General features: G+C 50.8%; 1 protein-coding gene across 3 annotated transcripts in view; it reads left to right on the top strand.

The window, feature by feature from the left end:
• The first annotated feature begins 4,916 nt into the window (after positions 1 to 4,916).
• TNFRSF21 (TNF receptor superfamily member 21) overlaps positions 4,917 to 13,942 on the top strand; it is a 31,314-nt gene continuing 22,288 nt past the window's right edge. For 2 of the 3 annotated variants that reach the window (XM_057427560.1, XM_057427558.1), the window contains exons 1-3: positions 4,917 to 5,036; positions 10,598 to 11,252; positions 12,944 to 13,435. In XM_057427560.1, coding sequence (XP_057283543.1) covers positions 4,983 to 5,036; positions 10,598 to 11,252; positions 12,944 to 13,435 — 1,201 coding nt within the window. In that variant the 5' untranslated portion in view covers positions 4,917 to 4,982. Of the gene's footprint in view, positions 5,037 to 5,991; positions 6,059 to 10,597; positions 11,253 to 12,943; positions 13,436 to 13,942 lie in introns of those variants that run through there. The other variant, XM_057427559.1, reaches the window with a different exon arrangement.

The following is a 13,942-nucleotide window of genomic DNA, read 5'->3' as shown; positions in this document are numbered from 1 at the left end:
ATTCAGATGGAGATAAACTGTTCTGCTTTACAGCACCTGCGTTGGTGTAACTGCTCTGGGGGCAGAAAGGAAATGTCTTTACGAGCCACTGACCTGGAAAGGATTTGCTGTGCCAGCCCCATATGCCCTTCTCCCCTTTCTCGCCAGAGGTGAAGATGGAGTGCCAGCTGTGCTGCGTGTGCAGCCTCATCTCCCCACCTTACCTGCTGGTTATCTCACAGCCGTTACCCTGGGCACTGGGTTAAAGTGGTGTTTATGCACTCACTCTTGCCTTCTCCTTTCTTGAGGTCCTCTGTGAAAACAGGCTTTCCAGATGTGCCCTGGCCTTTTCCAGAAAAGAGATAAGCTCAGGAACAATGGTGACCAAACCTTGATCAAACAGCACCACATTTCATTTCCCAGCTGCCACCCCCAGCTCCTTGCCCATGGGCTACCTAGGCAGAACATCCATCAGTTATAACACACCACCTCTCCTTCAAGATGCTTCTCAGTCAGTGGAATCAATATAATACATAAAAGTGACTTGCTGCTGGCAAAAGAAATTAAGGTAGGGACTAGAGTCTTTACAGGGATACCCAGGCTCATCTTAGCTCTGTATTGGAGAGTATGATTTTGTTTTCCCACAGTGTAAGGTGAGAAAAGCTCATTTAATAAGATGGCAAGAAGTACATTCTGTCCCATTCTGGACAAATGGCCACAGGGGAGCTGCTCTGTCTGCTGATCTGGAGGATGTTCTCATGCTCTTTTTCAGTTGCCGTTTCACACTGGAAGACCGATGTTTTCCCATCTCTCCTCAACAACCCAAAAGACCTTTCTGCAGACAACCCTATTTGCCATGGATCTTGCTAGAAACCACTGTGTTTATATATGTGTGTGTATATATATCTCTATACATTCCTGCTGGGACCATCTGCTCTTGGTAGACATTTCCCTCCCCAGTTTCCTGGAGATCATAAGGAGGGCCAGAAGGGCGAGAACTCCCACCCAAACTATCCTTTCCCTCACCCACGGAAGTCTACTGGCTATGTTGATTTAACTTCCCAATTTATGCTAATGCAAGTGATAACTGTAGTTTCTGTATGAATCGGAGCTGCATATTTTCCCATACAGTGACTGCTTTCCCATAACAGCAAAAGAACATAGAATTGTTCTGTTTCTACAGGATATGTGGAAGCAATGGTCCATGTACAGAGAATGTACAGAGAATGAGAAAGTCCAAAAGTAAATTACGTCTGCCCCATTAGCCTGGCTTCTTCTATTCCAAATAAGAGGAGAGAAATCACTTCCCAGAATGCTTCTAAAAACCTCAGCAAGTTATGGTGCTGTAGCGAATTCTTTAACATCTCCCCCAAAACTTCCTTTGGTGAAACAATTCCTCCAATCTCATGAACATGCTTTAAACAGCCTCAGATGATGAAGCAGGACCACTGGGTTTTCGCTGTGAGAGAGGAGGGCTTGCCATCAAAGAGAAGATGGTATCTGGGGGCAAACCAGGTTGGTGGATGTCCCTCCATCACTCACTCAGACTCCTGCCACCATCTTAGCGAAAACCAAGGAGTCTCTGGTCAACACGAGCAGCGAGGTTCACCAACTCTGATTAAAAATACCCTTCTTCTTGTCCATTTTAACAGAGTTAACAGTTCACTGACCTGGCTGATCCCCGAGGCCTGTATGTGCATTACTCATGGGGTGGCACAAGGGGGGAAAAATGGAACCAAATGCAGGGAGGCAAGGAGGAACTTCTTGAGCTGCTGTTGCCAGCAAAAACGCAACATGAAACTCCAACCTCAGTCATTTGCTTCCCTATTTTCCTTTCAAAGAATGAGAGAAGTGGAGATGCAGCAAGCTGGATGTTAATAAGCAATTTATGTCGCAGCCAGTATGAACCAGTCTAGGCAGTGTGACTGGTGTTTGTCATTACAAGGGCTGACGGGGGGAGTGAAGGGAGATTTACAGATCAGCCCACACATTTTTGGATAATCTGTGACTGCCTTTAGGTTCTGTATAAATAATAATAATTGAAAGCGGATGTAACTAATTGGAATCCATTCCATGGCAGTAACGTGATCCATCTTATTGCCAGTCCCCTGAGTCACTCTGTCCTCCAGATGATTACTTTTCTGCTTTTCCCTAATACAATCTGAACATTGCCTTTCACATTGCTGGTGGATCCACTGTGCGTTGGTGCTGCCAGGGCATTTCAAACCCTCTTCTAGCCTGGACACAACCATTCTGGTTAGCTCTGCACCAGTGGAGCAAGATTTGCCCTATGTTTAACCAGGAAGCTGTACATTTTCCAACTTAAAAACCCCTTCAGCATCCCAAAATCTGGTGTTACCTGTTCTGCTATCGCCTATTATTTGCCCCATTTATTTTGAATTAAAAACAGCAATGGGCATTCCCAGTTTCCTTCTGGGCAACCTTGCTGGGTCTTGCTTTGCATCATGATCTCTGTCTTGGATGAGGCTCCCCTTCCCTGACCTCTTGGGAAGAGCATGTTGTTCCCAGGTTTGGTGGCCCCAGGGGAAGACAAAGCTCAAAGCAGGGCTCTGCAGCACTTGAATACAGCCAGCTGTGGAGGAAGGTCCTCTCCCTCTACACATGACACGATCTGTCTTATCACCCCCTGGGAACAGCAGTACTGCCACTGCAACCCCACCTCTGGGAGGAAAACTCTTCTCCAGACTCATTCCCAGGCTCCAAAGGGTTGTTGCTCCCTTCCAATTTAGATATGGGGAAAGCACAGAGAGAAAAAGTCCACCTTGGCTGGGAGAGGAGCCTTCTAGCTTGAGTCAAACCTCCCTAAAACCAGGAGGAGGCTTCTTGTAAGTTCCAGATAGGTTTGGATGAAACCTGCACTCCTGTAGAGCAAGAACATCATTTTTTCTTCCTCTTTTTACTTTTTTTTTTTTTTTTTTTGGGGGGGGGAGACTTTCTGTTATTCGTGGGGGTTCTGTGCTGCTCACTTTGATGTGACACTGAAATCCTCCCTTACTTCATCTGCCTTTAGGATGCCTTCAGAAGGTCACCATTGGCCAAAAGGATTTCTGCAGCCTCTGGAAATAAGACATTTGAATGTTTTCCTCCATAGGCAACCAGCAATGCAGAGTCATGTAATGCCTTGATTTGGTGCCTTCATAAAACTTCAAGGCCCTGATCAGCCTTACTCCAGGCTTTGCCCATCTCTGGCTGGGTCTCCTGATTGGACCTTGGAGCCACCCTGAAACCTCATCTCTGTCCCTGTCTCCTGGAAGGACCTTGGACTTGGAGCCCTTCCAGTTCTTTCTCTGGCTCCATCTCCTGCTCCTCTTGGCTCCCTGGATAGACCTGGACCTGTTTCCATCACTTGCCACGGCCATCGATAGACGCTGTGACCAGCACCCTGCTCTGCCCACCCTGTTCAGGTACTGCAGGATGGTCCATGAGGGCAATGTCTCTGCTGTAGCCACCTTCAATTTCCAGCTAAGACTCACTCATGCAGGGATGTGTCTGCTCCCTGACACTTCCCTCAATCACAGGGAATGGGCTACATGTTTGTAGAATCATAGAATGGTTTAGGTTGGAAGGGACCTTAAAGATCATCCACTTTCAACCCCCTGCCATGAGCAGGGACACCTTTCCACTAGACCAGGTTGCTCAAAACCCCGTCCAACCTGGCCTTGAGCACTGCCATGGATGGGGCAGCCACAGCTTCTCTGGGCAACCTGTGCCAGTGTTTCATGACCCTTGTAATGAGAAATTTCTTCCTTATATCTGGCCTGATGTTGGAGAATAAAGAAAAAAAATTACACCACAACCCAAAATGTGATGGTGTTGAACACTCACCACCCTGTCATTTTTACATGCTCGCATCACCCAAGCAAAACTTCGTCAAGGAAAAGAAACTATGCCTACCCCATTTACAGAGAGGATGATGGAGGGAGGTGCCAAAGCAACACACACAGCAGAGCTGGAGCAAGCACATTTCCTACACAGTGCTTCCATCCCTTGAGTCCCTGGTGGGTGGGAGATGGTCATCCTTCTGTGGAAGTCCAGGCAGCAGAGGCAATGACACTGCGTAGGGCCCTACTTTTATTAAGAGAAAGTAGGGACAGCACAAGGGGGAATGGCTCCAAACTGAAAGAGGGGAGATTTAGATTAGATACTAGAAACAGGTTCTTCCGTGTGAGGGTGGTGAGGCCCTGGCACAGGCTGCCCAGAGAAGCTGTGGCTGCCCCATCCCTGGCAGTGTTGAAGGCCAGGTTGGACGGGACTTGGAGCAACCTGCTCTAGTGGAAGGTGTCCCTGCCCGTTGGAACTGGATGAGCTGTAAGGTCCAACCCAAACCATTCTGTGACTCCATGATTTTCATGCGCTCAGTGTGTGGATGCTTGGCACAGGGATGATTTGGGCTGGTAGGGCAGTGCTACCGCTCCAGTGGAGCTCTGTGTACATCGCCCCGAGCCCCGCGGGACGGCGGGTCACCGCGGTGAACCAGCTGGGGAGCCCCGGCGCGAAGCGGCGCTCCTTTAATACCCCCGGCAGAGCCGGGCGCGTTGTTCCGCCGGCGCGGAGCGCAGCGCAGGCCGCACGGAGGAAGGGGAGGACGAGGCTCCGCACCGCATGGCGGCGCCTGCAGGCAGCGCGCAACTCTTCCGCGGCCGCGGATGGAAGTCGGCGGCGTGAGGCGGGGTGGGGTGGGACGGGACGGAATGCGCGGCGCTGCGCGGGGGGGGGCGCCCTTGCGCGCGGTCTTGAGAGCGCTCTTGCGCGGGCGGGTGACGCCACAAAGCGCCCCGCCCTACCGCGCCGCCCCACGTGCGCGCCGCCCCGCCGCGGCAGTGCGCAGCCGGCGGCCCCGCAGGCAGGTGGGAGCGCGGCGGGCGGCAGGGCCCCGGCCCCGGCCCCGCCATGGGCGCCTGCCCGCGCCGGCCGCCGCTGGCACCGCGACCCGCCGCCTGAGGCAGCCCCGCGGCGCGGCAGACCCGGCCCCGGCCGCCACCATGGGGGCCGCCGCGGCGTGCCCCAGCGCCGCCGTGTTCGCCGGCTTCCTCACGGTGAGTGGAGCGGGGGTGCCGTGCCCCTCTGTACCTGCGCGCTCCGCGAGTGCAGCGGCGCCGCCGGCACAAGATCCGCTTGTCCGCGGGGTGGGGACGTGCTGCAGTGCGGGGCTGCCGCCCGCCCTCCTGCTCAGGGATGTGTGTGGGGAATGCTGCCTGGCTGGGGGGTGCAGGTAGGCAGGGGTATGTTTTGGGGGTATGCAGGTATTTGGGTGTCTCACCTCTCTCCTTCTTCGGCCCGTGCGGTGTGGGTGCTCCTCTGTGCTTTCACTGGGGGATGCTGCCATCCCCAGCCCTGCGGCGGGCACCGGCTGGGTGCGACATCCCCTGCTCCATCCTCGCCGTCCCCTGCAGGCGGGCGAAGGGCAGCATCCTTCCCGCAGCCTTCACCCAGGTCTGCGCCCCACCTTGAAGTCTGAGCAGCTCCGTGTTTTGCCCCCGTGTCCCACTCCCACTGCTTGGCACTGGGCTGGGATCCATCCATCTATCCATCTCCTCCTAGCTGCTTTTCTCCACCTTTTGGACAGGCAACAGAATTCACAGCTGCAAACTGCCGGCATTTGTCCTCGCTTAACATATTTTCCGGCAGGCTCACCTCCAGGTTTACCTGCCCAGCTAGGGCCCTTCCCAATCAAGCGCTGTATGGCTATGTCCCGTTTCTTTGGGAAGAGATGGTAATTCAGTGTGTCAGGCACACGCCGCAGCAGCTGTGGCTGGGTTGTGTAACCGAGGAGTGCACTTGCTCTTGAACTCAAGGTGGATTTTAGCAAGCTGGTGCTGGCTTGACAGGAACCTGTGCAAACAGAAAATAAAGCTGGGAGAGCATTAGGTGGGGAACAGCCTCCTCGCTTTGAAGGAGCAGGGTTCAGTCGTGGAGCAGCCAGGGTCCGTGGACGGTGCTGGCTGGGTGCTCCTGACTGCTGGTTTTTCTGCTGGGAGAGGCGAGTGCTGCTGTGTGTCTGGAAGATGAGATGCTGATGGGGAGCTTGAGATACAGAGCTCCAGCTGGGGTTCTGGAGGTCAGTCGGGAGTAGCTGGTATGGAGGGAAGGGTGGGAGGGTAGCGGGGGAAGTGTGACATAACGGTGTAGGAAAGTACAACGGCAGTTTTGCAGAATGAATCTGAGACTGAGCAGGCAAGCACCAATGCTGTTTGTGCACGCGTGTACTCAAACCTCTGTGTGTGCTGATGGGATGAGCAAGCAGGCTCTAAAGACGAATTCCTGTTTGCTCGTGAGCTGGCAGGATGCTCCCATAGCCACCACACAGGGGTTTCTTCATCCAGCATCTTCATCTTCAGGATTTTGAGCAACCTCCTTTGTCCTTAGAAGGAATTAATGTCTTTCCAGCCTGATGGAAGTGTTTAAATCAGTAGTTGGTGGGTCTCGTGCTGGTGCAGCAAACCTGAATCCGCTTAGCCGCTTGTTTTTTGAGCAATAGCGGCTCAGCAGAGGTTGCGTAAGTCTGGTGTTGGTCATGGTTTCCCTCACTTGGTGAGTGCTTCAGGCTCCCACCCGTCTGCTGCAAGGTAGTTTCCACCATTTACCTCAGTGCCCTTGCCTCAAGCCAATACGATGTCACCTTGCTTTGACTGGGGGCTTTCGGGAGCCTGAGGGATTTCATCTGCTTGGAGCACAGCTGTGGCTGCCAGAGGTGCTTTTGAGCCTTGGTCTGCACTGGCTTCAGGGAATAGCTGCTGAGTTTTCCTTCATGGGGACCAGATGTGCTGGTGCTGCTGTTTTGGCAAGCTTGGCTGCTTGTGTTTCGAGATGTAGTAAAGGGACTGCTGAGCAGGGTAAGCGCCGCACTTTTGCTTTCTTAAACCCCAAAGCAGCTGAAATAGCTGGTTTGCTTTGCAAGAAGTAGAAACTTGCTTTGCTCTTCAATACTCTCCTCACAGGCAACTTTTTTGGAGTAACTTGATCCTTCTTACAGTGAGCGAGGCAGGAGGTGGGCTGCTTCTGCCTGCAAAGTTACCGTAAAACTTCCAGGACAGTTCATTTGTCTTTCTGGGTTTGTTTTTCAGTTTTTGTCTCTTCTTTTAATGTCACAAGTGACTTCCTTGTGCTGATTAGCAGGGGGTGCAGGCAACCTTCAGGAAGGGTGGCAGGCTGTGCAGCCTATACCTGACCTGTGCCAAGGCATTCCCGTGGAGCTTGCTGCCGTTTCTACCGAATTCTGCTAGGTTTGCTTGGAAATGGTTCCTAGAGCATAGATTTAGCACTGTTGGTGCTTCTCCTGCTCTTCCCTACCGGGGGTGCCCTGTGTTTAGCTGCTTGGGTTTATTTTTTCTTTCTTTTATTTTTCGGGTTTATAGCTGCCGTTCTGCAGGGCTGGCAGCAGGGTGGCACTGTACACAACCCAAGTCTATGACTGTCTTGAGGTGTCATCCCATTCAGGACACAAATACCTGTTGATCCGCTAACTTTCTGCTGGTGTTTGGACTCACTGAGGAGGTTTGGGTCCCAAATGAGCTGTTGCATTCCCAGCCACATCCCCCATTTGTGTGCCCGGGAAGCTAGTAGTCCCCTGAAAGCTATTTACTGTGTGATTTGCCCACTGGGTCTCTCCTGCAGCATGCAGTTATTTAAGAGGGTGATGGAGGCATGGCATAGATGTGACCACTGAGATAGGGTCATAAAGCTGGGTGACGGCATGGTGGGTCATGCCCACATCAGCTGTGGGGTGCTGCTGGCTTGAGAGTTTGTTTGCAACGTTTGAACATGAAGATGCCCTTGTCTGAGCTATTTCCCTGACCCAGCCTGATCTGCTTTCCTCATGCCATAAAACCTCCATGTGTTGGAATAGGTTGAGATGGGTGGGAGATGCCTTTGCCAGTGTGGTGCAGGGTGTTGATGCTGAGTTGGGGATGCTTTTTTTGGTCCTGTCCTGCTTTATCTTTTTGGCTTCAGTGTTGAGACATGCTCCTGCACAGAGAGCAGCACCAAAACTGCTTGAAACCAAATCTGCTTATTAGTGTTGTCTTGCGCCCATTCTTTTTTTCTGTTTTTTCTTGTTACTCTATGCATTTTGTTTAGTACTGGAGTAATGAACTGAAGTGCAGTGGCTGAGCAGAGCTCGCTTTGTTGTTTTGCTGCTTTCACTACTGAAACTGGGTGTCTCAACCAGAAGGGTTTAGTTTTGCATACGGCTGGGCAGTCCTGAGGATGAGGGACCAGCCAGCAGACACCCTTTTTTGTTAAAGACATCCTCCTGCTCCTGGCCCCCTCTTTGACATATCTGAGGGGTGCCAGCCATGAAACCTGAGCAGCTGGGGTATTTTTTAGAGGACTAGAAGTGTGAAACTGAATAAATAATGGATGCTCAGCGTTGCTTAGCCTCCCTTTTTGGGGACTTGCTGCTGTCCCTAAGCTTGCAAGCTTGTCCCTTCAGCCTGCAGCTGAAGAATTGGAGATATTTGAAAGCACCAGAGCTGCTTTGCTTGAGATAGGGTTAAAAAAACCCAACAACCTAAAACCAAACAAAACCAAACCCGGAGCAGGTATGTACAGTACATTACTGTGCTGGTACCGAGATGAGTGATGGAATGATGGTGAAAATGAAAAGGGAGAACAGGGGGGATTTGTGGCACATGCAGGGTTGCCTGTGGGATTCCTGAGATCTGGCTTAATGCAGAGGGAGAAATCGGTATCTGAGACAGCATCATGCAGGTCATCCCCAGCAAGGAAGGAGACCTGCTGTGTGTCCTGCCTCTCCCAACACCCTGTCTGCTTGGTGCAGTCTCGGGGACAAGGATGAGTAACACAGGTAACCCCCCCCATACAACCTCGAGCGGCTGCATCCTGCTGAATCTGGTTTGCTATTGCAGGGTTGTGTCATGAAGATGGGGGGGGGGGGGGGCAGCGGGCAGTTTTCCTTAGAGCCATCTAAGCGCTTTGTTAAATCGTGTCTTAGGGGAGGGGAGAAATAAAATACCTCCTGTAAGCCTTTGGTGCCTGCCGGGGCAGCCCTGCTTCTTAATTTGATGTGCTGTAATTAGGCTGGCCGCGGCAGGATCCCCGTCAGCTCCTGCGGGCTTGCCTGCTTCTGCCTTCTCTGTAATTGTTGCCGCTCCGGGAGAAAAGCAAATAAAACACTAAAACTCAAGGTGTTTTGTACAAATCCCGAGCTGTAAATTACTGAGCAGGTGAAACAGCAATGTGCTGTGTGTTTCCAGGAAGCAGGAGACTGCACCAAAAATGCTGCGGCGAGGCTTGCGGCTGTGCTGCCGTGTGTCTTCTGCAGAGTCATGTTGTTGGGAGCCTTCTTTTTCCTTTTTTTGGTTTTCCTTCTGAATATATTTTTGTTGGCTGGTGGCCCAGACTAGGTAGCAGAGCAAGAGGCGAGGGCTTGTGTAACACAGCCAAGCGATTTATGTGCCTGGCTGTGCAGTTGGAAAGTGTTGGGGTCTGTGGTCTTTTTACCTTCAGTGTAGAAAGCACCTTTGGAAATTCAAGGTAACGTTGGCTCATTCCTCTCTGCCTCTCCTAACTCGGCCTGCGGCTGTTTGAAAATGTGCTTTCTATTGCTGCATGCTGTGTGAGGTTGTCAGCCTTTCTTTTGATACGCCTTTTGTTCTTAGTGTCTTGTCTCTGCTGGCGTAACTGACGTTAAATCTGTGGACAAGAAGTCTTTGGCAGGAAGCAGAGGTCTAACTTGGTAGATGGAGCTTCTCTAAGGGGTGGAACAGCCTCGATGCAGAGAAATTGAGGGAATAAAGCCTTGGAACTGTGAATAGGTGGAGATAAACAGATTTGTAGCCATCATCTAGCCAAGCCCAGCTGGGTGCAGTTTAGTGTCTAAAAACTGGAGACGTGTTACCTGTATCTGATGCAGTGAGGAACTGATCTCCACAAATTGCTTAAAAATAGCATCGGGTTTCTCTCCTGTTGGTAATGCATCCAGTTTAAAGTGGGTTCAGATGTGGTTGGAGGCTCAAAGCAGAACGTCCCTTGTGGTCTCACCAAACCCCACACAGGGTCTAAAAAGTCATGGAAGGACAGAGGTGCTGAGAAATAGCCCAGTAGTGGCTGCTAGCCTGGATTTCATCACTGTTTGTGTTACTTATAAAGGTAACTATTTGGACAAGTACAGATTAACAGACACAGAGGAGGAAAGTTTTACAGGTCAGAGCTGCCACCCGCATGTGTTTTCTGTGTTCTTGGCAAGCGCCTGGCTTGTGCTGGAGAACCTCAGCCTTGAAATGCAAAGCTGGTCTGAATTCTCCTGGGGTGGCAGGTAGCACGTACTGCTGAAACACAATTAGCGGTATTTACCGCCCTGTCAGGGTTGCAGTGTAAATGGTGCTTAGTGTCACCTAGAGCCATGGTGTCAGATTTAAGGGATTATAATTGTAGCTGGTGATGTGTCTGGAGAGCGTGGTGCTACCGCTACTGGTTCTCTTCCACTCTGACCCTGCTGAGGTTGCTTCCCTGGGTATAGTAACACTTCCAAGGTCCCAAGGCTCTGGGACATCCCTCATGACCCTGCACAGGATCGCTGGCAGAGAGGGCTCCATCTCATGCTGTTGCTGACTAATACCTCCTGTCTGTCTTCCAGCTGCTCATGCTCCTTGGCACCGCTGATGGTCAGTTGAAGCTGACCTCCGAGCAGAATGCCATCAGCCTCTCCCCTGGCAAGTACCGCCACCTCGACCGTGCCACCAATAAAGAGCTGATCTGCGATAAATGTCCTGCAGGAACCTATGTGTCTAAACATTGTACAAAGAGTACCTTAAGAGAGTGTAGCCCTTGTCCAGATGGGACCTTTACTAAGCATGAGAACGGCATAGAGCGGTGCCACCCTTGTAGAAAGCCCTGTGAACTGCCAATGATTGAGAAAACTCATTGTACTGCCTTGACTGACCGCGAGTGCACTTGCCTGTCTGGTACGTTTCAAACGAATGATACCTGCATCCCTTACACGGTGTGCCCGGTCGGCTGGGGTGTCCGCAAGAAAGGAACTGAGACAGAAGACGTTAGGTGCAAGCCGTGCCCTCGTGGTACCTTTTCTGATGTGCCTTCTAGTGTGATGAAGTGCAAAACATACACTGACTGCTTTGGGAAAAACATGGTGGTCATCAAGCCAGGGACAAAGGAGAGTGACAATGTCTGTGGTTCTCCAGCGTCTCTCCCGAACACGTCTTTGACTTCGTCCAGCACCGAAGTGAGTGAAGAGCCCTATAAAGCTCCACCCACTGCTCAGCTTCCCAAAGGTAATGTCCACCACTGAACCACAGATGTGGTTTTGATTGTGGCATTGCGTTTCTGCCTCGGTCATGGTTGGGTTTAGGCTGTTAAAGGGCAACCTGGTTTAAACTGTGGGTGGTGCTTTTGCTTCTTGGCCAGAAGGCAGCTCCGGAGTGCATGAGATTGCCCTCACTTGTGTTAAACTACATTTAATAACATTTTCACTGAGACTGTAGTAATGATTGAACTCCTGGCCGTCCTACTGTTTGAATTGAAAGGACATCACGTTCCCCAGCCTCTTTTCCTGTCTCTGTGTTGTGCTGGCTCAAGCCTCTGTCAATTTGTGGCAAATGTGAGGTGGGATGCAGCAGGAAAACCCAGAGGGGAGAGGAGTTTTGTTCTACCAGACTCCTTCTCAGATGAATTCACTGATTTCATGCCCATGTTTTCCGTGCTTCATTTCCCCCTGTACTGTGCTAGTGTATTGTCTTCAATGGGAACCATTGCCAAATGAGCTGTCCAGGAGCCTAGGCTGTCCTATAACATTTTTTCTTCAGTCTCTAAGATTTCCATTAGTTATCACTGGTGGGGAGGCCCAGGTTAAATTCCCTATTCTCTTGCTTATTTGGAAATGGTACATCATCATAGTCTTTATTGAGATCTGGCTAGTTGCGGTGGTGCTGGAGGACCCTATTTGAGGCAGTGCTCAGCTCTCCCTGGGAAGGAGTTCCTTACAGTGTCTTGGATAGGGCATTCTAATTGAAAGAAATGCAGCTTTTGATGGCCTGAACACCTGAGTCAGTAAATATGGTAGGGAAGTGTTGACAGTAGTAGACTTACCAGTGACTCTTCCTTGTTAGGTTTCAAACCTTGATAGGATACTGGTGTGTCATTGGGAAAGGACAGGGGGTGTTCCCTGAATGGTGAAGTCAACTGTAGACAATTAGGTAAAAGTTAAAGCATTTTCCCTGTTCACATTCTGGTCAGAATGTTTTGGGTAACCAGCTCAGAGGCACAGTCTGGTTAATGGTTACAGCCACTCTCTGGCTCAGATGGAATGAGATGTGATCTTCAGTTTCCAAAGTAAGCTCTGTTTTTTGCTGCAACAGCCCTTCCTTTTCTCACCAGGCTTCTCATCTGGCTGGGACCTGAGAGCTGGTGGTTGATAAAAAAACGCAGTGAAGATGGAAAGTAGCTCATAGGGGGAAGATTGGTGTCTTCTGTTGCTACAGAAGCCTGTTTTGTTGTTGATGGCATCCATAGCTGCTTGCAGTGCCGATAAGCTGATGCTTCCTTAATAAAACCCGGTAGAGGGATACTAAGCCTCCAAACTGTCCTGTATTTTCAGCCCCCAAAAAACCTAATTCCACAACAGGGCTAAAACTAATGTTCGTAAACCTAAGAAAGAAAAAGCTCCTTCAGAAATACTGAATGTGGGACAAACACAGATTGACAGCATGCCTTTAAGAACTCATTTTTTTAATTAGCTGCCACTAGTCTTAGCCAGCAAGGGTCAGTTTTACCTTGAACCTGTCTTTGTAACCGTATCCATCTGTTCCCAGAGTCAAACCTCAATTTCACCTCTTCCCTTTCTCGCTGTCTGGCGTTGGGTTTCTGTCTGCTGGCCAAGCAGATGCTCAGGCAGGTCTTAGACTGTGATGTGATGCTATATCGCATCTCCAGTGCTGTGACACTGAACCCTCTTTTCTTTTCTCAGGTCTGAACTCTTCAGTTCCTGATTTTGTCCCCTCTCCAGTGCCACACATGTCCAGCAGCATGGCGGCCAGCTACTACAACGAAACCTCAGCCAACGAGACAGATAGCGCTGGTGGGACCCTTGCTGGCTCAGGTGCCACCAGCCAGGCACAGAGCTACCGGCACAAGCAGACCAGCCAAGGGTTGGAGAAGCAGCCATCGTTAGAGATGGTGGGGGGTGAGAAGTCCAGTGTCCCATACAGACCACCCCGGCGAGGTCCACCAAACGTCCACCAGCACTTTGACATCAACGAACACTTGCCATGGATGATCGTCCTCTTCTTGCTGCTGGTCCTGGTGGTTATTGTTGTCTGCAGCGTAAGAAAGAGCTCACGGACTCTGAAGAAGGGGCCCAGGCAAGATCCCAGTGCCATTGTGGAAAAAGCTATTATGAAGAAGTCCACCACCCCAACGCAGAACAGGGAGAAGTGGATCTATTACTGCAATGGGCATGGTGAGCAGTAGCAACTGGGTGCCCATGGGGGTTTGTGTCCTCTTCACTATCCTGTGCGGTGCTTTAGAGGGGCTGACTTCACATCCAGTGACTTGTCTTTTCTAACTTGCTGGGTCTTGTTACGAGGACAAAGCCCATATACTGGTTCCTTTGATGATCCTTGGCTTCTCCACCTTCCTTTTCCCATGGTGTGTGCCTGCTCCCGAAGGAAGGGTTAATGGAGGAAATGGCACCTACTCACTTCCAGCTCCTCTCCTTCTTCCTACCATCTTTGGTAGAAGGATGTTGAATGAAGGCTCTTTTTCCTTCCCCTCTATACCTCTTTCCATTTTTCTTGTTTTGCATACTCCTTATTTTCTTGGTGACTCAGGCATGGGTCTGTTTGTCTTTCATGTCTTCCTTTTTTCCCCTCATCCCATCTGTTTCTGGAAGGCTGAGTCATCCTGTGCCTCTTAGCAGCGCCTCTGTTTCAGGTTCTTAACCCTAAATCCTGACTGCTGGCTTGTG

Source organism: Pezoporus wallicus, unplaced genomic scaffold, assembly GCF_028554395.1.
Source record: "Pezoporus wallicus isolate ANWC-B61680 ecotype Strahan unplaced genomic scaffold, APGP_CSIRO_Pwel_v1 contig_6464, whole genome shotgun sequence".
NCBI classification, from domain to species: Eukaryota; Metazoa; Chordata; class Aves; order Psittaciformes; family Psittacidae; genus Pezoporus; species Pezoporus wallicus.
This window is presented reverse-complemented; position numbering and strand designations above follow the sequence as displayed.